General features: G+C 42.0%; 1 protein-coding gene across 1 annotated transcript; it reads left to right on the top strand.

The window, feature by feature from the left end:
* On the top strand, positions 1–27,313 carry LOC118938348 (transmembrane protein 235-like). The gene is made up of 4 exons (XM_036941853.1): positions 1–496; positions 1,916–1,996; positions 5,730–5,867; positions 26,154–27,313. The coding sequence occupies exons 1-4, from the start codon at positions 325–327 to the stop codon at positions 26,384–26,386; spliced, it is 624 nt and encodes a 207-aa protein (XP_036797748.1). The 5' UTR covers positions 1–324; the 3' UTR covers positions 26,387–27,313.

Here is a 27,313-nt window from a genome sequence, read left to right as displayed (position 1 = left end):
CCCTCTCAGTAGTGTCTAATTATACATCGGTCGGCTACTCTCTCTCCCGTTATTTACTATTTCAAAGCGCAGTTGTCTTTTATTATTCGTTCCATTATATTCGACAATATCAAAACAGAACCCTCTTGACCAGATGTTGCCGAGAATAATTTGACAAGTCAGCACTAGACGGCGGGGAGAAGAATAAAGACCATGTTGGAGAGCTTTGCGCATTTCTCCATCTCGGGTGCCCGGTCCAGAACGTTATGTGATACGGATTTCTTTGTGACCATGACGTTCATTTGAATTGCTCACGGTTTTGTTTTTAACGAAGTTTAATTGACAATGAAGTACGGAATGGTTGTTATCACGGCTGGATTTTCAGGCTTACTCAGCTTCAGCCTTCTTGCAGTGGCAATTGGCAGCGACTATTGGTACATCATCGATGTGAACAAGGCGAACCAGTCGGACTTGGAGGACCTGAGTTCGCATTCCGGTCTCTGGAGGATCCGTGAAGGTATGTCCACGTATTTTTTTTTTAAGCACCCCAAATTAAATGCCATAGCCTAGCACACTTTGATATTGCGGTTCAATATTGCGCTGTGTTTTCTGGTAGCTTGTCATATAACTTGAAATACATATGCCAAATTTAAACAACGGAGTCTACCTGTTTCACCACCCATGTCAGCCTGCTTCCACGACCCACTGGCCACAGACGTCCATTCAACGTCTAATTGTAATGTATATTTGGTTGAGTTGTCAACTAACGTGAATTTAACGTGACATCAACCAAAAATGTCCTTTAGGTTAAAAGTTGGATGGAAAAAAATAAGACATTCCCATAAATTAATGACTTTTTGCAAATCCAATCACTTTTCAATGTTGATTCAACCTCATCACATTTTTGTTTTCCTCGCTTTATTTTAGATTACATTTATTTAAATTCAACATCAAAAACTGAATCGAGTTTCACTTTCAAAATGCTACCCCATTCAGAATGGACCCAATGCTGGTCCATAGCCATCTCTGTTGTATGCCAGTTAATCTCTTCCCCACCCGAGACGCGTTTGCATACACAGGACATTGTAATAAACAGGTGCACTTTAGAAGCATTTTTTCCACATCTGTTTTATTGTGCTCCTGCTCATTTACATTTTGCATATACATTATTATTAATAATATTATTATGATTGCTATTAATATTATCATTATTATTTTTGTTATTTTTCGTGTTATTATTATTATCACTATTGTTATTATTATTAATCTGATTGTTATTGTTATTATTATTAATAATATTAATTGTATTATTATTATTCACATAGCTCACCTGTATCTTTCCGGCTGTTTTTTCAACTGCATCTCAGTCAGCCTAGAGCATATTTCCTGTTCCAGACAGTGGGTGCGTCCCAAATCACACCCTATTCCCATAAAGCTCTGGTCAAAAGTAGTGCACTACATAGTAAATAAGGTGCTATTTGGGATGCAAACATAGGGGAGTGACACATTACGCAGGGAGCGCCTGCAGTGTCTGTTAGTGTATCAAGTCAAGTGCTACACCACAATACTGCAGTACAGTGTGTCAACAGTATAAATCATTGCTATAGATTTGTTGATTCATGGCCTGTAAAGAGTTCTGTCGGAGAGCTCAGAGGTGAAGCAGCTGTCGATGTTAGGCACACACTTAGTAATAGGATATTAGCAACCATATAGGTGTTACACAGCCATAAGTATGTTGTGTCATAGGCCTACCTTTTGACTGGTACTTTAACATTGTCATGTATGTCTACCAGTCTGAGCAGTCCAACATATTATGCAATATCTGCCATTTAGCAGAAGCTTTTATCCAAAGCGACGTACAGTCATGCATGCCATTTTACGTATCGTCTACCGGTCTGAAAGGTCAGCACATATCTTCTGTTTGCTCTTTTTACAGGGAAAAATGGCACCTCTTGGCCAATCCAGTCCTTCTTTGTGGATACCTCCAACAAAACTGACATAGAGAAGCACCTTATCAGTGAGTATGTGGCCTCCGACGCCTTCGACATGAAGACTGTATTTGGGTCCCAAAATGGCACCCTATTCCCTACATAGTGTATAACATTTAACCTATGAGCCCTGGTAAAAAGTAGCAGTGGTGGAAAAAGTAACCAAGTGTCATACTTGAGTAAAAGTAAAGATACCTTAATAGAACATAATTCAAGTAAAAGTTAAAGTATGAATTATAAAAAAAATCCTTATTTTAAGCAAACCAGACGGCACCATTTTCTTGTTATTTTCTAATTTTCAGACAATCCAGGGGCACACTCCAACACTTAGACATCATTTACAGCTAGCCAGGGGCACACACCAACACTCAGACATCATTTACATATAGCCAGGGGCACACTCCAACACTTAGACATCATTTACAGCTAGCCAGGGGCACACTCCAACACTTAGACATCATTTACAGCTAGCCAGGGGCACACTCCAACACTCAGACATAATTTACAGATAGCCAGGGGCACACTCCAACACTTAGACATCATTTACAGCTAGCCAGGGGCACACTCCAACACTCACACATCATTTACAGATAGCCAGGGGCACACTCCAACACTCAGACATAATTTACAGATAGCCAGGGGCACACACCAACACTTAGACATAATTTACATATAGCCAGGGGCACACTCCAACACTCAGACATCATTTACATATAGCCAGGGGCACACTCCAACACTCAGACATCATTTACAGATAGCCAGGGGCACACTCCAACACTCAGACATCATTTACAGATAGCCAGGGGCACACTCCAATACTCAGACATCATTTACATATAGCCAGGGGCACACACCAACACTCAGACATCATTTACAGATAGCCAGGGGCACACTCCAACACTTAGACATCATTTACAGATAAAGCATGTGTGTTTAGTGAGTGTGTCAGATCAGAGGCAGTAGGGATGACTCTTGATAAGTGTGGGAATTTGACCATTTTGCTGTCCTGCTAAGTATTCCAAATGTAACGAGTACTTTTGGTTGTCTGGGGAAAAGCATGGAGTAAAAAGTACATTCTTTTCTTTTGGAATGTAGTGGAGTAAAAGTAAAAGTAGTCAAAAATATAAATAGTAAAGTACAGATAGCCCCAAAAAACTACTTAAGTAGTAATTAAAGTATTTTTACTTCAGTTCTTTACACCAGTTAGGGCACAGCTGTAGTTAGTTCTAGCTCTGTCACACCCACACAAAACAGCACAGGTTGTTGAGTCTGTACGATGGGCTCAATGTTTACAAAGTGAATCAACATCATTGCACTCCACTTTAACAATACAATATAGACCCCATAAAATTATAAGGTTCATTACTAAGCACGTACAGTTGAAGTTGGAAGTTTACATACACCTTAGCCAAATACATTTAAACTCAGTTTTTCACAATTCCTGACATTTAATCCTAGTACAAATTTTTACATACACTCAATTAGTATTTGATAGCATTGCCTTTAAATGGTTTAACTTGGGTCAAACGTTTCGGGTAGCCTTTCACAAGCTTCCCACAACAAGTCAGGGCTTTGTGATGGCCACTCCAATACCTTGACTTTGTTGTCCTTAAGCCATTTTGCCACAACTTTTGAAGAATGCTTGGTGTCATTGTCCATTTGGAAGACCCATTTGCGACCAAGCTTGAACTTCCTGACTGATGTCTTGAGATGTTGCATCAATATATCCACATAATTTTCCTCCTCATGATGCCATCTGTTTTGTGAAGTGCACCACTCCCTCCTGCAGCAAAGCAACCCCAAAACATGATGCTGCCACCCCCGTGCTTCACGGTTGGGATGGTGTTCTTTGGCTTGCAAGCATCCCCCTTTTTCCTCCAAACATAACGATGATCATTATGGCCAAACAGTTCTATTATTGTTTCATCAGACCAGAGGACAGTTCTCCAAAAAGTATGATCTTTGTCCCCATGAGCAATTGCAAACCGTAGTCTGGCTTTTTCATGGAGGTCTTGGAGCCGTGGCTTCTTCTTTGCTGAGTGGCCTTTCAGGTTATGTCGATATAGGACTTGTTTTTACTGTGGATATAAATACTTTTGTACCTGCTTCCTCCAGCATCTTCACAAGGTCCTTTGCTGTTGTTCTGGGATTGATTTGCACTTTTCGCACAAAAGTACGTTCATCTCTAGGAGACAGAACGCGCCTCCTTCCTGAGCGGTATCACGGCTGCGTGGTTCCATGGTGTTTATACTTGTATATTATTGTTTGTACAGATTAAGCATGCTGTCATGTGCCTTTTACTGAGGAGTGGCCTTCGTCTGGCCACTCTACCATAAAGGCCTGATTGGTGGAGTGCTGCAGAGATGGTTGTCCTTCTGGGAGGTTCTCCCATCTCCACAGAGGAACTCTGGAGTTCTGTCAGAGCGACCATCGGGTTCTTGGCCACCTTCTTTACCAAGGCCCCTCTCCCCGGATTGCTCAGTTTGGCCAGGTTTCCAGCTCTAGGAAGAGTTTTGGTGGTTCCAAACTTCTTTAATTTAAGAATGATGGAGGCCACTGTGTTCTAGTGGACCTTCAATGCTGCAGAAATGTTTAGGTACCCTTCCCCAGATATGTGCCTCGACACAATCCTGTCTCGGAGCTCTACAGACAATACCTTCGACCGCATGGCTTGGTTTTTGCTCTGACATGCACTGTCAACTGTGGGACCTTATATAGACTTGTGTGTGAGTTTCCAAATCCTGTCCAATCAATTTAATTTAACACAGGTGGACTCCAATCAAGTTGTAGAAACATCCCTAGGATGATCAATGGAAACAGAGTGCACCTGAGCTCAATTTTGAGTCTCATAGCAAAGGGTCTGAATACTTATGTAAATAATACATTTGCAAACATTTATGAAAACCTGTTTTCTCTTTGTCATTATGGGATATTGTGTGTAAATTGATGATGGGAAACAAATAATTTAATCAATTTTAAAATAAGACTGTAACGTAACAAAATGTGGAAAAAGTCAAGTGGTCTGAATGCCCCCCACACACACCCTCAAGCACACAGTGATGTTTCTAGGCATAAGCGACATAAGTGGCAACTAGGGGGCCCACAACCCGATTTAGTAAGTCAGCCGGGGTCTCAACATATTGTTGAGAGTTAGAATAGTATAACCATTTTGAAGTTTGTTAGTGCATCTGCAGTTTTCCTCTTGTTATGTCAGTCATTGACAGTCACTTAATTAGTCCATGAGAAATAACATTTCTCTATGCAAAATGTGTAGAATTGCAAGACATTAACTTCAAAGCTGCAAATCATTCTCTCGGCCACCAAGAGGCCAAGAGGCATTACCTTTTTTTGCCCGTGAGGTGGGGGGGCATTACCGTGAGGTGGGGGGGGGGGGGGGGCATTACCGTGAAGTGGGGGGCATTACCTTGAGGTGGGGGGGGCATTACCGTGAGGTGGGGAGGCATTACCGTGAGGTGGTGGGCATTACCTTGAGGTGGGGGGGGCATTACCGTGAGGTGGGGGGGCATTACCGTGAAGTGGGGGGCATTACCTTGAGGTGGGGGGGCATTACCGTGAGGTGGGGAAGCATTACCGTGAGGTGGTGGGTCCCCCCAACCAAATATCGCTTATGGTCCCCGAAACGCTAGAAACGGACCTGCTCACACACACACACCATGCAGAATTTTTTTTGTGAGAGGACAATGTACAGTGTATTTCTCCAGCTCACAGTAACCCTGCTTTGCATTCTGGGTCTCCCTGCAGACTCCCACAAGGTCATAGTCACCCTGCTGCCTCTCAGTCTGTTGCTGGTGGTGTTGGGAGGGATCTGTGGTCTGGTCAGCTCTCTGGCCAGGAATCCCAGCCTGCTGGCCGGCTCCGCATCCTACTTCCTCTTCTGCAGTAAGTGACTTTCTGGAGCATCCCCTGGTGTTCAGGCCTGGGTTGTGTTCATTAGGCACTAATTGGAGGAGAATGGACTGAAACGGGGACTACATGGACTTGTCCAATGAGAAACACTCTTATTTTATTTTTTTTATAGATTTTTAAAAATTCTGTTGTGTGCCCTAATGAACACAACCCTGGTTTTCAGACAAGGGTTAAAATAGTATTTGTGTTTGCTTGAGCTTTCCCAGCACAATGGGATACAATAGAATAGTCCAAAAGTGCAAACTCTGCCCACCTGGCACTCAAGGTGAACCTTTTGAAAGAAAACAATATGAACCCTTGTTTTCATGTTGTTCTGGAGCTTGTGGCAGTGAAATGGTTATTTTAGATTGATTCTATGTTGTACTGATATGAATGTCTTGTTCAACTGCTTTAGGCTGAAATTGTACAGTGCAAGATGCTGAAAGGTTAAAGACCAGTGGGCATTTTCTAGCTGTCAGTGTGTGTGGATGTGTGGGAGGATTTGAGTACACACATTCTCATACTGTTGTCTTTATTCAATTGAAGGTTGCTTTCAGCTTTCAAATCAACTCAGTTTTCTCTCTGAAACAGGCTTAAATAACCTCATTCAAGGATTTTTAGAGATGACAGCAAATATGTCTTGAAAGGTTGAGATATTGTACTGAATACTTTCAGTCAGGGCCGGTTTAATGCAGGGGCTTCTCGGGGCTGAATGCAGGGGCTTCTCGGGGCTGAAGCCCAAGCCCGTAGATCCAGCCACAGGAGTGTAAAATACACCAGAGCGCATCATTTAGCCACAGAAGATGAATAGCCCCCCCCCAAAAAAACAACAACAACAACTGTGGATTAAAGAGCGACTGCCTTTTAAAAGGCAACTAATCCTTTTGAGGCATCAATATGAGTCAGAAACAATTATTCTAGTGTCATAATTGCCAACAGTGTAAATATAATAGTTTTGGTCGTAAAGTCAGTTTTGTCTACAACAGAGTTTGTAACATCTGTGCATCACACTGGGTAAATGAAGGTTGGGTTTTGATTTGACAATCTCCATTTGTCCACTAATATGGGGTGAACAGCTGTGGAGATTGTTCTCTATCCAATAGCATTGACAGTGAGACAGGCCTGCCCAGAAGCTCAGTTTTTACATAAGACATCACGTCTTATGTACGTGCCTCTGCAACAAGACACTGAACCCCTAACCTGCCCCAGGGGCACTGTAGCAAGACACTGAACCCCTAACCTGCCCCAGGGGCACTGCAACAAGACACTGAACCCCTAACCTGCCCAAGGGGCACTGTAGCAAGACACTGAACCCCTAACCTGCCCCAGGGGCACTGTAGCAAGACACTGAACCCCTAACCTGCCCCAGGGGTACTGCAACAAGACACTGAACCCCTAACCTGCCCCAGGGGAAACACAGCAAGACACTGAACCCCTAACCTGCCCCAGGGGCACTGCAGCAAGACACTGAACCCATAACCTGCCCCAGGGGCACTGCAGCAAGACACTGAACCCCTAACCTACCCCAGGGGCACTGCAGCAAGACACTGAACCCCTAACCTGACCCAGGGACACTGCTCTGCAGCTGACCCTTTGCTGCTTCCAGCTTCTAGGATAGGGCTTTTCAACTACGTCCCGGAGGTCCAAAACACTTCTGGTTCTTTGTTTTCACCTGGTAGTTATTAATTGCACTCACCTGGTTTCCCAGGTCTGAACCAGTACCTGATTAACAGGAGATGAAAAACAGGAGTATTTTGTCCCTCCAGGACCGACATTGAACAGTCCTGCTCTAGGGGAATAAAACAGCCTTGAACAGCCCTGCTCTAGGGGAATAAAACAGTCTTGAACAGCCCTGCTCTAGGGGAATAAAACAGCCTTGAACAGCCCTGCTCTAGGGGAATAAAACAGTCTTGAACAGCCCTGCTCTAGGGGAATAAAACAGCCTTGAACAGCCCTGCTCTAGGGGAATAAAACAGCCTTGAACAGCCCTGCTCTAGGGGAATAAAACAGCGATGAACAGCCCTGCTCTAGGGGAATAAAACAGCGATGAACAGCACTGCTCTAGGGGAATAAAACAGCCTTGAACAGCCCTGCTCTAGGGGAATAAAACAGCCTTGAACAGCCCTGCTCTAGGATAATAATACACCCTTGAACAGCCCTGCTCTTGGGGAATAAAACAGCCTTGAACAGCCCTGCTCTAGGTGAATAAAACAGCCTTGAACAGCCCTGCTCTAGGGGAATAAAACAGCCTTGAACAGCCCTGCTCTAGGGGAGTAAAACAGCCTTGAACAGTCCTGCTCTAGGGGAATAAAACAGCCTTGAACATCCCTGCTCTAGGGGAATAAAACAGCCTTGAACAGCCCTGCTCTAGGGGAATAAAACAGCCTTGAACAGCCCTGCTCTAGGGGAATAAAACAGCCTTGAACAGCCCTGCTCTAGGGGAATAAAACAGCCTTGAACAGCCCTGCTCTAGGGGAATAAAAAGCCTTGAACAGCCCTGCTCTAGTGGAATAAAAAAGCCTTGAACAGCCCTGCTCTTGTCGTCAGTAACAGCCTTTCTGGAAATATAGATGCCTTTGCTGGGAAGGGATGAGTTCCTGTCTAGCCTCCGAAAAAGAGCGTAGGTTCACAATCTCACACAAAGAAGACATCTTTCATTCATCAGGTTTTTTGCTTTCTTGCAGCAGCAGAATAAACATTATGAGAGTGTCAGGTCTCGTCATGTCTAACCCTTACATTTTTATCCCTCCCAAAAAAACAGCTCTTGGTCTACCTAATGGAGATAGGAACACCTTACGTGATGCCCACTTGACAAGAAAAAAGCTTTCCTTGTGAATAGCTTCTGATGACAGCACTCAGCACCTCCAGACAGAATCAGATATGAGATCTAATCCAGCTGAGACTGAGTGAAGTGCTGTGATGAATAAGCAAAATACACACACATTTCAAATTGGCCCCACAGGGAAATAAAATAAAACCATGACTGTTTCTGCAACACTTTCTGTGAGGCACACTTACTGTATATAAAGCATTATACGTAAGCTAGTATATTATTTAGTTTATACTTCTTTACCTCAAAAATATATATTTTTTTGTTGGGGAAAGAAGGAGCCATGTTATTTATGTTCCTTATCCCAATGCAGGTTTGATTAATCTTCAGCCAAGAATGCACATAAAGATAGTATTATGCCATTTCTATATTATTATAGTAGTAGTTTTATTATATTACATGTAACTTACCTATAGAGTACTTGACTTTGTAACTACTCCCCCAATACCAGTTCTACCTACTTGGGTGATGCCCTGGCAGCTGTTGGCCCAGAAAGCCCACCACTCATCAGTAGTCCAGAGTAGGATGGTACAGTCCTACGCCAAGCCTCTGCCATCACCACACACCTCTGTCATCACCACACACCTCTGTCATCACCACACACCTCTGTCATCACCACACATCTCTGTCATCACCACACACCTCTGTCATCACCACACACCTCTGTCATCACCACACACCTCTGTCATCACCGCACACCTCTGTCATCACCGCACACCTCTGCCATCACCGCACACCTCTGTCATCACCACACACCTCTGCCATCACCACACACCTCTGCCATCACCACACACCTCTGTCATCACCACACACCTCTGTCATCACCACACACCTCTGTCATCACCGCACACCTCTGTCATCACCGCACACCTCTGTCATCACCGCACACCTCTGTCATCACCACACACACCTCTGTCATCACCGCACACCTCTGTCATCACCACACACCTCTGTCATCACCACACACCTCTGTCATCACCGCACACCTCTGTCATCACCACACACCTCTGTCATCTCCACACATCTCTGTCATCACCGCACACCTCTGTCATCACCGCACACCTCTGTCATCACCGCACACCTCTGTCATCACCGCACATCTCTGTCATCACCGCACACCTCTGTCATCACCGCACACCTCTGTCATCACCACACACCTCTGTCATCACCGCACATCTCTGTCATCACCGCACACCTCTGTCATCACCACACACATCTGTCATCTCCACTGTCTCCGCTTTTTGACTTCTCAACTCAACACCTGGCATTTCAAACTCAAAACAACTAACCAACTGACTGCCAGCTTTGCAGTCTTTAAACGCCATTGTGGGTTAAGATAATTAAGATCAACGTTATACTAATTATTAAAACAATGTGTTTATACTCTATATATAATACATAAATATATTTTCACATTTACAGAGAGAGACAAAGAGAGAGAGACAAAGAGAGAGGGAGAGAGACAAAGAGAGAGAGACAAAGAGCGAGACAAAGAGAGATAGAATAGCCTAGACTTCTAGATATTAAGATGAGAGTTAATTTGCAATTGCCAACTTGTTATGAGAAACACTCACATAGAGCAGCCAACTGTGGCAGCTGTCAAGAACAGATGTATATTACTGAAAAAAACATCCCTTTCCTCCCACTGACACTACAACAGATCATTCTCTTTCTGAATCCACATTCTGATCAAATCTTATTGTGTTACACAGCTGATATCACTGCTGGTATACAGCTACATTGTCTTGGTTCTGATCAGGAGGAGTGCTAAACAGCAAAACCGTCCATTTAAATGGATCATTTCAATATTTGATGGAGCATTGATCAGAGGGTGGAGTGATTGCTGATCACGGTAGTGGGGGGAAAATACCCTGTGGTAATGGCAAGGAATCAGACTGGCTTGGCATGCTTGAATCAGGCTATCAGAGTCTACTTGGCTGTTTTGGCTTGATTGAACCAGGATATCAGTCTACTTGGCTGTTTTGACCTGATTGAACTAGGATATCAGAGTCTTCTGGGCTGTTTTGACCTGATTGAACCAGGATATCAGAGTCTTCTGGGCTGTTTTGACCTGATTGAACCAGGATATCAGAATCTTCTGGGCTGTTTTGACCTGATTGAACCAGGATATCAGTCTATTTGGCTGTTTTGACCTGATTGAACTAGGATATCAGAGTCTTCTGGGCTGTTTTGACCTGATTGAACCAGGATATCAGAATCTTCTGGGCTGTTTTGACCTGATTGAACCAGGATATCAGTCTATTTGGCTGTTTTGACCTGATTGAACTAGGATATCAGAGTCTTCTGGGCTGTTTTGACCTGATTGAACCAGGATATCAGTCTATTTGGCTGTTTTGACCTGATTGAACTAGGATATCAGAGTCTTCTGGGCTGTTTTGACCTGATTGAACCAGGATATCAGAGTCTTCTGGGCTGTTTTGACCTGATTGAACCAGGATATCAGTCTACTTGGCTGTTTTGGCCTGATTGAACTAGGATATCAGAGTCTTCTGGGCTGTTTTGACCTGATTGAACCAGGATATCAGAGTCTTCTGGGCTGTTTTGACCTGATTGAACTAGGATATCAGAGTCCTCTGGGCTGTTTTGACCTGATTGAACCAGGATATCAGAATCTTCTGGGCTGTTTTGACCTGATTGAACCAGTCTACTTTTCCAAACAGTTGATAAGCAACGTTATTTTTCCGATATTTGTTTCCCTGTGCTATTACTTAGTCTGGGCCTGTTTGAACTAGGACTTCAGAGTTCTACAGGACTATGGTATTACTTAGTCTGGGCCTGTTTGAACTAGGCCTTCAGAGTTCTACTGGGCTATGGAATTACTTAGTCTGGGCCTGTTTGAACTAGGCCTTCAGAGTTCTTCTGGGCTACGGTATTACTTAGTCTGGGCCTGTTTGAACAGGCCTTCAGAGTTCTACTGGGCTGTGGTATTACTTAGTCTGGGCCTGTTTGAACAGGCCTTCAGAGTTCTACTGGGCTATGGTATTACTTAGTCTGGGCCTGTTTGAACAGGCCTTCAGAGTTCTACTGGGCTATGGTATTACTTAGTCTGGGCCTGTTTGAACTAGACCTTCCGAGTGCTACTTATTTTTCACTCTGGTCTTCAGGCAGCAGGCTGGTTTGAATGAATGTTGTGATGAAAACACAAAGCACTATATTTTCCAGTTTTTTTCTCCTACCTGTCCAATATTACAGACATTACAGAGATCCATCTGTTCCGTCTTTGTACTGGATGTGCACACCTTCTACTTGAGACAAAGATAGACTCACTCAAACAAAACACACACACACACAAACTCACACAGACACACACCTCATACACACACAGACTCCTGTACTCACACACATGCATATGCCCATACTCACAAACACACGCACATACACGCACACTCACAGACACACACACTCACAGACACACACACTCACAGACACACACACTCACAGACACACACACACACAGACAAGGCTGCTGTCCCATGTACTGCTACACGGTTGATTAATATACTGGATTCTCAACAGAGCTCACTGTAATATATCTGTTGCTGTAGATATCATTATTCATATATATTTTTGGTGTATATACTCATAGATCACGTTTGGATTAACGATAGTGTTATTTGGGTTGTTAACTAGATTAGTCCTAACATTCATGATTTAACTAGTTTAGTCCTAACATTCATGATTTAACTAGTTTAGTCCTAACATTCATGATTTAACTAGTTTAGTCCTAACATTCATGATTTAACTAGTTTAGTCCTAACATTCATGATTTAACTAGTTTAGTCCTAACATTCATCATTTAACTTGTTTAGTCCTAACATTCATCATTTAACTTGTTTAGTCCTAACATTCATCATTTAACTTGTTTAGTCCTAACATTCATCATTTAACTAGTTTAGTCCTAACATTCATCATTTAACTAGTTTAGTCCTAACATTCATGATTTAACTAGTTTAGTCCTAACATTCATGATTTAACTAGTTTAGTCCTAACATTCATGATTTAACTAGTTTAGTCCTAACATTCATGATTTAACTAGTTTAGTCCTAACATTCATGATTTAACTAGTTTAGTCCTAACATTCATCATTTAACTAGTTTAGTCCTAACATTCATGATTTAACTAGTTTAGTCCTAACATTCATGATTTAACTAGTTTAGTCCTAACATTCATGATTTAACTTGTTTAGTCCTAACATTCATCATTTAACTAGTTTAGTCCTAACATTCATCATTTAACTAGTTTAGTCCTAACATTCATCATTTAACTAGTTTAGTCCTAACATTCATCATTTAACTAGTTTAGTCCTAACATTCATGATTTAACTAGTTTCGTCCTAACATTCATGATTTAACTAGATTAGTCCTAACATTCATGATTTAACTAGTTTAGTCCTAACATTCATGATTTAACTAGTTTAGTCCTAACATTCATGATTTAACTAGATTAGTCCTAACATTCATGATTTAACTAGTTTAGTCCTAACATTCATGATTTAATTAGTTTAGTCCTAACATTCATGATTTAACTAGTTTAGTCCTAACATTCATGATTTAACTAGTTTAGTCCTAACATTCATGATTTAACTAGTTTAGTCCTAACATTCATGATTTAACTAGTTTAGTCCTAACATTCATGATTTAACTAGTTTAGTCCTAACATTCATCATTTAACTAGTTTAGTCCTAACATTCATCATTTAACTAGTTTAGTCCTAACATTCATGATTTAACTAGTTTAGTCCTAACATTCATGATTTAACTAGTTTAGTCCTAACATTCATCATTTCTTGTTCCCAGTGTTTTATTATTATTTGTGTACTTGTTTTTTTTGTTCCTCCGTTAGGAGCCAGTAACACAAGGATTTCATTACAACCACTATAACATCTGATAAAGTGTGTACTACACCAATTGATTTGATCCTAGAATATAACATTAGATAGGCCTACATTGGTGTCACAAACATAACGATGCTGACTGTTGTCAATCCAAAATCCAATGCATGACACCATACCTTGCCAAGGCATGTTTTTTTGTCCTGCTTAATTCAATGGTATCAACAAGCTAAATTAGAAGGGCTTATTCTATCTACAGGATCCATATTCGAACTACTGAGATAGTTTGAACTACTGACATAGTTTGAACTACTGACATAGTTTGAACTACTGACATAGTTTGAACTACTGACATAGTTTGAACTACTGACATAGTTTGAACTACTGAGATAGTTTGAACTACTGAGATAGTTTGAACTACTGAAAAGGTTTGAACTACTGAAAAGGTTTGAACTACTGACATAGTTTGAACTACTGACATAGTTTGAACTACTGAGATAGTTTGAACTACTGAGATAGTTTGAACTACTGACATAGTTTGAACTACTGACATAGTTTGAACTACTGACATAGTTTGAACTACTGAGAAGGTTTGAACTACTGAGATAGTTTGGGCTAGCAGGTTCATAAAAATGCTGCAAGCAAAGACACACATGCTCATGGACAATGCCACACACCCACTCTACAGCAGGGAATGAAGCGCAGGAGCAGCTTCAGTAGCAGGTTCATCCTGCCCAGAAGCTCCACAGGGAGGTTTAGACGATCATTCTTACCCACAGTCATGAGGCTTTTCAATGATTAACTGATTTACGATGTCTTCTTCTTATAAATGTTGTTGTTGCTTGTTTCCCCAGAGGAGGATAAACAACAGCATTTCGTAACTCCTTGAATTGGATTGTGTCTTTTATGGCTACTAAGGTGCAGGTGCCTTCATATCTGTCTTAATGTGTGCTTTTGATCATATGTTTGTCATTGTTATGTATTGATGATGTTGACTGCTAAAACAATTTCCCAAGTACGGATCAATAAAGCATTACTCTACTCTCACAACTGAGCGAGTTTGGTCTGACAACTGATGCGAGTTTGGTCTGACAACTGAGGGAGAGGGAGTTTGGTCTGACAAGTGAGGGAGTTTGGTCTGACAAGTGAGGGAGTTTGATCTGACAAGTGAGGGAGTTTGGTCTGACAACTGAGGGAGTTTGATCTGACAAGTGAGGGAGTTTGATCTGACAAGTGAGGGAGTTTGGTCTGACAAGTGAGGGAGTTTGATCTGACAAGTGAGGGAGTTTGGTCTAACAACTGAGGGAGTTTGGTCTAACAACTGAGGGAGTTTGGACAGACAACTTAGGGAGTTTGGACAGACAACTGAGGGAGTTTGGACAGACAACTGAGGGAGTTTGGACAGACAACTGAGGGAGTTTGGACAGACAACTGAGGGAGTTTGGACAGACAACTGAGGGAGTTTGGACAGACAACTGAGGGAGTTTGGACAGACAACTGAGGGAGTTTGGTCTAACAACTGAGGGAGTTTGGTCTAACAACTGAGGGAGTTTGGACAGACAACTGGGAGAGTTTGGTCTAACAACTGAGGGAGTTTGGACAGACAACTGAGGGAGTTTGGTCTAACAACTGAGGGAGTTTGGACAGACAGCTGGGGGAGTTTGGTCAGACAACTGGGGGAGTTTGGTCAGACAACTGAGGGAGTTTGGTCTAACAACTGAGGGAGTTTGGACAGACAACTGAGGGAGTTTGGACAGACAACTGAGGGAGTTTGGACAGACAACTGAGGGAGTTTGGACAAACAACTGAGGGAGTTTGGACAGACAACTGGGGGAGTTTGGTCTAACAACTGAGGTAGTTTGGTCAGACAACTGAGGGAGTTTGGTCTAACAACTGGGGGAGTTTGGTCTAACAACTGAGGTAGTTTGGTCAGACAACTGAGGGAGTTTGGTCTAACAACTGAGGGAGTTTGGACAGACAACTGGGGGAGTTTGGTCAGACAACTGAGGGAGTTTGGTCTAACAACTGAGGGAGTTTGGACAGACAACTGGGGGAGTTTGGTCAGACAACTGAGGGAGTTTGGTCTAACAACTGAGGGAGTTTGGTCAGACAACTGACAATGTCCTAATATAGATGCCATGTATGGGCTGGATTTTTATGTCTTCTACGTGGTAGGAGGTATAGCTCTATTCAGTCAGATCTACTTTAGCATTAAGACAAATCCCATGTAGCCTTGTTTACAAGTTCGAACACTGGAATGTGAGATGTAATCTACACCTCAGTTAGGATGAGAAAAATCCTCATTATTTAGTTGATTTGAACATTACTTCTATATAGCCTTCACTTTCTCCTTCTGAACTTTTAATGTGAGTGGAGTGGGTGTGGCTTCAATTATTTCAAGAGCAGCTGATCACGGATTTGACAGCTCCAATGCAGTTCTATCTCCGACACCACTCCATAAGGAACATAGACCATTGACAAATATCCCTCACCTCACTCTGAGTAACAGTTTCCTTGAGAAGTCTGGCAGGTTGCGTGATTATCGCTGGAGGCTAGCTTGTCCAGAGTTCAGCTGGAGAGCAGCCTGCTGGAGGAAACCAGTCAACACAACATCCATCACATCATGTATAAGATTAGCTGAATGCCACAAACCTAAAGGAACATCGTTTAATCCTGGTTCAAGTAGAAAATCCTACTTGTGGATGAAGCATGCAAACTAAAAAGGAAGATGTTTACTCTGGGATGATAAGAACTGTTGAAATCCTCCTCCTTATATTGGGATGATAATTTCCTCTAAAGCATCCATTCCAGTTACAGCCTTATAAAATGGAATCTAAATCTATGTATCTAGGTAACTCTTGGATCACCCCTGGACATTATTACAGGTAGCTAAGAGTACGGCTGTTAATAGGACACCCCTGAAAAGCCCTACCAGCCTACCATTAAATGGAGGTATGGAGCTGCTTAATGGGATGAAAGGAACACTGCATCACCACCACCACGGTAGCTAATGGCTCTGCCTAAGTAACCGAGTTTGAAATGTGGTGGTTGGAGCCGTCCATTTGGTATCCTTTGGGTGGCTCAAACCGTTGGAACGAATCAAGGGGAAGTGGTACTCGCTGTGAAAGCAACGTGACATCCGTAACACCTGCACTGGGCCTATTTTAAGGCTGTCCTTATGGAGAAGGTGAATGAAGGGTATCCATGCAAAAGGAAATAGATTAAATAGGTTTAATTGAGCTTGAGGACCGAGCTTTCTGAAAATTCCTACATTTGGCTTTAGAGTGGGAAGTAATGACAAGCTAGAGAAAGGCAAGGTCCTAATATAATATATTAATATAATAATATAACAATATATGCCATTTAGCAGACGCTTTTATCCAAAGCGACTTACAGTCATGTGTGGAGACATTTTACGTACAGCATGGTAAATGTGACCCAATTTGAAGTACTGTATTCCAAGACTATAAAACACAGAGGCTGTTCACTCATAGTGTACCTCTCTCCTTCTGTTTGTTCCTCTGAGATTCGGTAGCTGTTTTTATTTTTTTATCAATAAAACAATTGTAATCCTCTTTGAAACCAGTAACAACATTCCACAGCCGAAATAGAATCTACAGAGGCACTTCATTTGACACATTAGTCTTCATTTGCGGGCATAACGTGTTGTTCTGGTCCATGCAGGAGTCTACCTGCAGGAAAAACTGGTTGCCCATTGTGGATATACATGTGGATTTGTTTTTCAGTGTACATCAATCAACATTTGTTTTCCTGCTTGTGGCCCTGCTGTCCACCACAACAACCTCCCGTCCTCCAGAGGGAGAGGCTGTTCAGTATGAGCACCACGTACTGTAGTCATCTCCGTCCTGTTTACCGTAGTAATAGCCCTACCATCTCCTGAGCCCACACCTGTGCTCACATCTGACTTTACTCAAATTCTCATTATGCCAGTCTCCCAACAGACCCTAAAACAGTCTGGCTCAGTGGGAAGCTAGGGTGGATATTAGAACAGAGGACACTGGACATTAGAACTGTTCTAGAGACAGATATATTTTAGAGTCAGTTCTAGAGCTGGATCTATTCTAGTCATATCTGTTCTAGAGTCAGTTCCAGAGCTAGATCTGTTCTAGAGCCAGATGTGTTTTAGTCAGTTCTAGAGCTGGATCTATTCTAGTCAGATCTGTTCTAGAGTCAGTTCTAGAGCTAGATCTGTTCTAGAGCCAGATGTGTTTTAGAGTCAGTTCTAGAGCTGGATCTATTCTAGTCAGATCTGTTCTAGAGTCAGTTCTAGAGCTAGCTCTGTTCTAGAGTCAGATCTGTCTCTGTTATAATATCCACACTAGCATCCCACTTAGTATTCATAGTTCATGAACTATGACGCAGTGTATTGGGCATCCATTGTAAGTGTTGTGCTAGTATTGACATGAGAACATCACCCTCAGGACATGGAGTTGTTGCTTTTCTCAGTCACAAATGATTATTACCATAGGGCCTGGTCATTGGCTAACATGCCCAAACACACACATTACAAGACATTGTTTCCAATCAATCAGATCTTTGGTCTTGTATGGTTTTTGTGCCTGTCCAGTCTCTCATGGGAATGTTTGTGACAAACACCTTTGAGGGGTGCTACAAATACTCTTACCCACAATGAAACAGTGTCTAAAACCCACAAACACTATTACCCACAATGAAACGTTGTCTAAAACCCACAAACACTATTACCCACAATGAAACGTTGTCTAAAACCCACAAACACTCTTACCCACAATGAAACGTTGTCTAAAACCCACAAACACTCTTACCCACAAGGAAATGTCTAAAATCCACAAACACTCTTTCCCACAAGGAAATGTCTAAAATCCACAAACACTCTTACCCACAAAGACATGTCTAAAACCCACAAACACTATAACCCACAATGAAAAGTTGTCTAAAACCCACAAACACTATAACCCACAATGAAACGTTGTCTAAAACCCACAAACACTGTTACCCACAAGGAAATGTCTAAAATCCACAAACACTCTTTCCCACAAGGAAATGTCTCAAATCCACAAACACTCTTACCCACAAAGAAATGTCTCAAATCCACAAACACTCTTACCCACAATGAAAAGTTGTCTAAAACCCTCAAACACTCTTACCCACAATGAAACGCTGTCTAAAACCCACAAACACTCTTACCCACAATGAAAAGTTGTCTAAAACCCTAAAACACTCTTACCCACAATGAAACGCTGTCTAAAACTCACAAAGAAATTGTATTCAACAGGGAGCACTGAGAGCAATGTCAGCTATGATCTTTCAGCATTATCAGGGTAACACACAGGCTTATGTTTCTGTGTTATCAGGGTAACACACAGGCTTATGTTTCAGCGTTATCAGGGTAACACACAGGCTTATGTTTCTGCGTTATCAGGGTAACACACAGGCTTATGTTTCTGCGTTATCAGGGTAACACACAGGCTTATGTTTCTGCGTTATCAGGGTAACACACAGGCTTATGTTTCTGCGTTATCAGGGTAACACACATGCTTATGTTTCTGCATTATCAGGGTAACACACAGGCTTATGTTTCTGCGTTATCAGGGTAACACACAGGCTTATGTTTCTGCGTTATCAGGGTAACACACAGGCTTATGTTTCAGCGTTATCAGGGTAACACACAGGCTTATGTTTCAGCGTTATCAGGGTAACACACAGGCTTATGTTTCAGTGTTATCAGGGTAACACACAGGCTTATGTTTCTGGGTAATTCTCTAAGAGCTTTCCACACCCAGATTGTCCTACAATTTGTCCAAATAATACCTTTAAAATTCTTCAAATTGATTGTTGATCATTGCTAGACAACAATTTTCATTTCATTTTATCATTTTCATTTTCAAGCTTCAACGTCACACAACTCTCCTTCCATGGCCTCCAACTGCTCTTTAATGCAAATAAAACTAAATGCATACTCTTCAACCGATCACTGCCCGCACCTGCAAGCCCGTCCAGCATCACTACTCTGGACGGTTCTGACTTAGAATATATTGACAACTACAAATACCTAGGTGTCTGGTTAGACTGTAAACTCTCCTTCCAGACTCACATTAAACATCTCCAATCCAAAATTAAATCTAGAACCAGCTTCTTATTTTGCAACAGAGCCTCCTCCACTCATGCTGCAAACATACCCTCGTAAAACTGACCATCCTACCAATCCTCGACTTTGGCAATGTCATTTACAATATAACCTCCAACACTCTACTCAACAAATTGGATGCAGTCTATCACAGTGCCATCCATTTTGTCACCAAAGCCCCATATACTACCCACCACTGCGACCTGTATAATCTCGTTGGCTGGCCCTCGCTTCATACTCGTCGCCAAACCCACTGGCTCCAGGTCATCTACAAGTCTCCGCTAGGTAAAGCCCCACCTTATCTCAGCTCACTGGTCACCATAGCAGCACCCACCAGTAGCACGCGCTCCAGCAGGTATATCTCACTGGTTACCCCCAAAGCCAATTCTTCCTTTGGCCGCCTCTCCTTCCAGTTCTCTGCTGCCAATGACTGGAATGAACTGCAAAAATCTTTGAAGCTGGAGACTCTTACCTCCCTCACTAGCTTTAAGCTGTCAGAGCAGCTCACAGATCACTGCACCTGTACATAGCTCATCTGTAAATAGCCCATCCAATCTACCTCATCCCCATACTGTATTAATTTATCTTGCTCCTTTGCACCTCTTATCCTACCTCATTTGCACATGCTGTATATAGATTTTTCTACTGTATTATTGATTGTATGTTTGTTTATTCCATGTGTTCCTATGTGTTGTTGTATGTGTCGAACTGCTTTGCTTTATCTTGACCTGGTCGCAGTTGCAAATGAGAACTTGTTCTCAACTGGCCTACCTGGTTAAATAAAGGTGAAAAATATATATATATAAGTCAAAACTGTAACTCGGCCACATGAACATTCACTATCTTTTTGGTAAGCAACTCCAGTGTAGATTTGGCCTTGTGTTTTAGGTTATTGTTCTGCTGAAAGGTGAATTAATCTCCCAGTGTCTGGTGGAAAGCAGACTGAACCAAGTTTTCCTCTAGGATTTTGCCTGCACTTAGCTCCATTCTGTTTCTTTTTATCCTGAAAAACTTCCCAGTCCAAAGCAATTACAAGCATACCCATAACATGATGCAACCATCACTATGCTTTAAAATATGGAGAGTGGTACTCAGTAATGTGTTCTATTGGATTTGTTCCAAACATAGCACTTTGCATTCAGGACAAAAAGGTAATTGCTTGGCCACATTTTTTTGCAGCGTTTACTTTATTGCCTTGTTGCAAACAGGATACATTTTTTGGAATATATTTATTCTGTACATGCTTCCGTCTTTTCGCTCTGTCAATTAGGTTAGTATTGTGAAGTAACTACAATGTTGTTGATGCATTCTCAGTTTTCTCCTATCACAGCCATTAAACTATGCAACTGTTTTAACGTCACCATTGGCCTCATGGTGAAATCCCAGAGCGGTTTCCTTCCTCTCTGGCAACTGAGTTAGGAAGGAAGCCTGTATCTTTGTAGTGACTGAGTGCATTGATTCACCATCCAGTGTATTTTTTTAAATCCATATACCAATAGGTGTCCTTCTTTACTTGGGATTGGAAATCTCTGTGGTCTTTGTAGTTGAATCTGTGTTTGAAATTCATGTTAAACACTATTATTGCACACAGAGTGAGTCCATGTAATTTATTATGTGACTTCTAAAGAATTTTTTTTTACTTCAGAACGTATTTAGGCTTGCCATAACAAAGGGGTTTAGTACTTATTGACTCAATACATTTAAGCTTTTCATTTTTAATTAATTGATAAACATGTAGAAAAACATATTTCCATTTTGAAGGCCAGTGTAGGCCAGTGAGCAAACATCTCAATGTAATCCATTTTAAATGCAGGCTGCAACACAACAACATTTGGAAACAGTAAAAGGGTGTAAATACTTTCTGAAGGCTCTGTAAATATACATTTAACATGACCCCCCAGGACAGGGAGGACACTTCACTTTTTAATGACTTTCCCAGAATCAAAGAAAAAGAAACACTCGGGTGTCTGCAATGACCCTTGAGGTTTATTACGGATAAACAGACAGGCTTACATGTATTAGGGACACACAGGCCAGCTCATGTTTCTGTGTGTCAGACTTCTCCCTCAGGGCCATGACATTCTCTTGTGACTGACAAGTATATCTATTTGCATCATTGTATTTCAGACCAATGTTTTTCATATTCTGAAGAGTTTTGAATCTAGAGAAGTGTCATGACCAAATCTAAGGAGGCTACATAACCTAAGTATGCTTCAATAAGATTCATGTTGCAACAACATATTTTAGTTGTGTACAGAGGAAGTGGTCCATCAAAATGTATAATCTCTTCCAAGGCCACATTAGTAACAAACGCACGTCTACTGCTTCCTTGTTAGCAGAACATCAGTGTAATTGGCCCTAATTCACTCTCAAAGGCGCTGCTTGAATTAATTAATGTTAATCATATTTACAAATTAGGTACAGCCTCCACCCCTTGTATTTAAAGGGGGAATCCAGGATTGGTTGTTTGGGTAAACGTCTCAGGGATAGGGCTGGAGAAATGTAACCACTGTCACATTCATAGAGAGAGCTATGGATGTAAAGACTGACCATCCATGAGCTCAAACGTCTAGTTAGAACCATGTTTAGAGGCCATATAGTGGTTGTTTAAGTTTACACTATTTTCAAACAATGGAGTAAAACAAGCTCATATTTTGGGTTCTGATGGGGTACGACAGTTAAACTAACCTCAGAATCAGAATCACCTTAATTCGCCAGGCACATTTAGATTCACATGCTCAGAATTGTACTTGGTGATATGGTGCTGCTAGGGATAACATTTAGAGAAAGACAGTTTACACAAAGTTTACATATATTATATTCAAGTAGGTTAAATAAAAATAAATAAATAAAAGGTAGAGTGAACATAGATTTTAAGAGAGGAATGAGGCTTCTGTAAGTTATTCAATGTCTATACAGTCTATCAGAAATACAAAAATGTTTTTGTTCCCATGTTGTATTTGAATGTATGTTGTATGTGTATTATAATTCAACTACTGTTTGCACTGTAACTGTGGAAAAAAAACTATACAAATAGTTTTGAAAAATAAAAAAGTGAAAATCATGGATGTACCAATCACGGATTGCCCCTTTAACACCTTGTGACGTGTTCAGGTTATGATCTGTTGTAAAGTTAGACGTTTTCAGAAAACACCTCCCTCCGCTTGATTATTCAGCTCATAGTCCAGGTAATTAGGGCTCTGAGCTGAGCGTGAAATTAGATCAAGTCTGGAATTTAGATGGGTATTTAAAAAGCCAGGCTATTCTAATAAGGGGCACAGATGTTTGTAAATGGACAATCATTATAGCTTTTTGTATCCCTTGAATGTCTGTTCTTTGTTCGTGTGTAAATGCCACACAGTTCAAAGATCTAAATATAATCATCTATCATTATTGCTGTTTGTGAATTAATTTCACGTAGTATGCAAAATATATTTTTTTGTCTGTGTGTTAAAGTCATTATGACATTGGACTAGTTGTTTCATGTATTGCATTTACAATGGACTAGTTGTTTCATGTATTGCATTTACAGCTGCACCATCGAGAGCATCCTGACCGGTTGCATCACCGCCTGGTATGGCAACTTCTTGGCATTTGACCGTAAAGCACTACAGAGGTTAGTGCGTACGGCCCAGTACAACACTGGGTCCAAGCTTCCAGCCATCCAGGACCTCTATACCAGGCGGTGTCAGAGGAAGGCCCAAAAAATTGTCTGAGACTCCAGTCACCCAAGTCATAGACTGTTCTCTCTGCTACCGCACGGCAAGCAGTACCGGAGCGCCAAGTCTGGGACCAAGAGGCTTCTAAACAGCTTCTACCCCCAAGCCATAAGACTCCTGAACAATTAATCAAATGGCCACCGGACTATTTACATTGACACCCCCCCCCCCCCCTCCTCCATTTGTTTTGTACACTGCTGCTACTTGCTGTTTATTATCTATGTATAGTCACTTCACCCCGACCTACATGTACAAATGACCTCTAACCTGTACCCCCGCACACTGACTCGGTACCGGTACCCCCTGTATATATCCTCCACACTGACTCGGTACCGGTACCCCCTGTATATATCCTCCACACTGACTCGGTACCGGTACCCCCTGTATATATCCTCCACACTGACTCAGTACCGGTACCCCCTGTATATATCCTCCACACTGACTCGGTACCGGTACCCCCTGTATATATCCTCCACACTGACTCGGTACCGGTACCCCCTGTATATATCCTCCACACTGACTCGGTACCGGTACCCCCTGTATATATCCTCCACACTGACTCAGTACCGGTACCCCCTGTATATAACCTCGTTATTGTTATTTTATTGTGCTACTTTTTATACATTTTTACTTTAGTATATTTGGTAAATGTTTTCTTAACTCTTCTTGAACTGCACTGTTGGTTAAGGGATTGTAAGTAAGCATTTCACGGTGTTAGGTTCTTATTTTCCAGAGTAAATAACTCACAGACACTAGAGAAACTTTAACCAAGTTTTAATTATTCCCAAAGGTTCTGTACAGCTGTATTCAGTCAACCCAACACTTCTCCTCACCTCCTCACCTCAACCCCTCCTTCACCTAATCCACAGATGTCCATCTGTCTCCCCTGTATCAACACGGTGCTCTGCTCCCGTCCCCCAACACATTCCAACACATTCCACAGCTATCTGTCTTTCTACAGATATTCTATGCTTCTTCTCTATCATTTATTTTATATCTCAATGTTCAAAATGTCGAATCCAACAACGGTAAGGTCTGCACTTGTTGTATTCGGCGCATGTGACAAATGCAGTTTGATTTGATTTGAACTAAAGATAAAGAACATGATGAGGATGTAAACAGACTGTGTACTAGAAGGCACCCTATTCCCTACATAGTACACTACTTTTGAACAGAGGTATATTGGCCCATGTCAAAAAGTAGTGCACTATGTAGGGAATAGGGTGCCATTTGGGACACTGACAGAGAGATTGAGAGGACTTTGGAATGTTTGCAAACATTTTCCTCATAACTAGATTATAATAATGTTGACACAGCGTGAAAAGCCCATCTAGCTGGGATTACATCATCTCCATCAGATCGTTATACTGTAACTTAATGCATCAATTATGTATTATACCTCACAGGGTTTAGTTAAAAACTGATTAGGTAAATAGGTTGAATTCAATGGATAGTAGTAGTGTGTTTCTGTGGACAACAAGCTGGAACAAGCTAGCTCTATGACGATACTACTGACCTCGGTGGTCTCCATGGGAAAATGAGAGGAAACAGCGAACAAAGCCTGCGGTTGTAATATTGCCTGTTGGTCTTTTGTTTATGGGAAAACAACTAGACTGTGGCTATACTGTGGAATTGAGTGTTGAGATGTCTGAGATATTAGCTCAGCGGTCGAGAGATGGTCTCATGAATCATTTCTTTTTGCCCTCATAGCTATAACAGGTCTTATACTGTAGAAACAGATGGGGATTTGTAACCGCACTCCCCAGCTTGAAGTGCCTCTAGTCACACTGCTGAATTTATAGCTATTCACTAGTGTAGTTGGCTAAGACGTGATCAAGGAGGGCGGTCATTTGTGTTTGTGAGGCAGTGGTCCAGGGTTCTAGTCTCGGGGTGAGTTGGCTAAGACGTGATCAAGGAGGGTGGTCAGGTGTGTTTGTGAGGCAGTGGTCCAGGGTTCTAGTCTCGGGGTGAGTTGGCTAAGACGTTATCAAGGAGGGTGGTCAGGTGTGCTTGTGAGACAGTGGTCCAGGGTTCTAGTCTCGGGGTGAGTTGGCTAAGACGTTATCAAGGAGGGCGGTCAGGTGTGTTTGTGAGGCAGTTGTCCAGGGTTCTAGTCTTGGGGTGAGCTTATTAGGGATGAAGTGGTTAAGCTAAGCACATTGATGTCTGTCACACTTACTGTGGCATGTGTTTTTCTTGCCAACCTTAGTTGAATGCACTGACCAGAAGGTCAGAATACTGATAATTACAACTCTGAGGTCAAGACCCACTAGATAACCTTGTACATTGTGTTGCATGACAGCTGTGTGCTAATACCTCTAGCGGATCTCAAATGTCTTTTCCCACAATCCTCTCACCTCACCTCCTCTTGAAACCCATTGGAAGAGATGGTCCGAGGGGAGGGACCTCAGATCTTCTCCAATGCTTTTTTATGCCTCCAACAGAATGATGATCAATTATAAATAGATGTCAACGCCGGACACTCCCAAGAGTCAATCTATAATTAGAACAATGAAGGAAATACTTGATCACTCACTGTATTTGAGTAACTTGGATTCAATCCAATGCACATTCCAGAACAGCGAACTAGACAGCTTTTGGTGGAGGTCGCATTCATGGTAAATACTGCAGATGATGGCAAGAACGTAAATTAACTTTAAAAAGTGTATTGTCAGCTGTCTAGTGTGCTGCTCTATAATGTGCCTTTGGTTGAATCCCGGCCAAACTTTGACTATCTGTCTGTATCCATCCAGGTCTCTTCACCCTCTCCGGGTTGAGTGTTTACGTCAGCTACTGCCAACGGGCTCGGGAACTGTTGGAACCTGAGATTCTGGCCAGCGTCCATGTGTCCTATGGCTGGTCGTTGGGTATGGCCTGTCTCTCCTTCAGCCTGGAAGTGACCGCAGGCCTGCTGCTGATGCTGGCTGCACGTAAGGCCCATCTCATGGGACGTGACCATGGAGTCACCATTATCGCCATGGCCTGAAGAGGGAAAGAGAACGGACTGAAACTGGAAGGGACTTCTGGAAGGGTCCATTCAGAATCAGTCATTTTCATTCTCTGTTGCCAAACATTTTACATTTTTTTCTGTTGCGTGTCCTAATGAACACGACCCCTGACTGTGACCACTGATCAAACTCTTCAGTTCATTGCAACTCCAAAAGACTGACTTGTATGTTACATGTTCTAGCTTTCTCCTCTGAGCTACTGGTCCATATTAGGACAGTCTCAGGGGCAAAATAACTTGGCTCCACAATTCATCCCTCTCTGGACACATGGTCTCATTATTGGGGGCAGCAGCTCTATTTTGCTAATTGAACGAAATGTGCAAGGATCCAATCATACACAAGGACACACAAAAAGACACTCTTTCTGGCAACATTACATAGCAATTCACTAGATTTGAATGCTACAAAGGAGCAATGCTTTCGCATCCTCAATGGCTGGAGGGCAACAGTAGTTAATAAGGCTTTGATTACTTAGCTCCTCTATTTCCTCTTTGGTTTACTCAGGGTTCACAGCCCAGAAGCTACTTTCAGCACATTCCATACATTGTCACAATCTACTAATTTATTCATGTTGTGGCTCTTTGCTAATCAATGAGTTGTTGTGAGATGAAGAAAGACACAACGTTAATCACTAGGACATTATTGCTGTAGGGAAGATTGGTTTTGGTTTCTCAGTCCACTTGTCTCTGTGATTGTGTATCGTAATGATAATAGGCATTGTAGAATTTAATTTGGAAAAAAGGAAATGATCCAAGTTTCAAAATGCTTTAAGCTAATAATTGTCTAGTAGACAGATGCCTGCCTTGTACTTGCATCATGGCAGTCTTGTGTGTGTTTGTGTTATGTTCCAACTCCTTTCAAACCTTGCTACAGTAACATTAAATCATACGGACTATGAGGGCTAA

This window comes from Oncorhynchus mykiss, chromosome 13 (assembly GCF_013265735.2).
Source record: "Oncorhynchus mykiss isolate Arlee chromosome 13, USDA_OmykA_1.1, whole genome shotgun sequence".
Classification (NCBI taxonomy): Eukaryota; Metazoa; Chordata; class Actinopteri; order Salmoniformes; family Salmonidae; genus Oncorhynchus; species Oncorhynchus mykiss.
This window is presented reverse-complemented; position numbering and strand designations above follow the sequence as displayed.

What these genes read in the sequence shown, in the direction of transcription:
- LOC118938348 (XM_036941853.1), top strand. Translation starts at nt 325, where the DNA reads ATGAAGTACGGAATGGTTGTTATCACGGCTGGATTTTCAGGCTTACTC. An exon ending in TCTCTGGAGGATCCGTGAAG is followed by an intron (nt 497 to 1,915) that starts GTATGTCCACGT and finishes CTCTTTTTACAG; the next exon opens with GGAAAAATGGCACCTCTTGG. An exon ending in CATAGAGAAGCACCTTATCA is followed by an intron (nt 1,997 to 5,729) that starts GTGAGTATGTGG and finishes GTCTCCCTGCAG; the next exon opens with ACTCCCACAAGGTCATAGTC.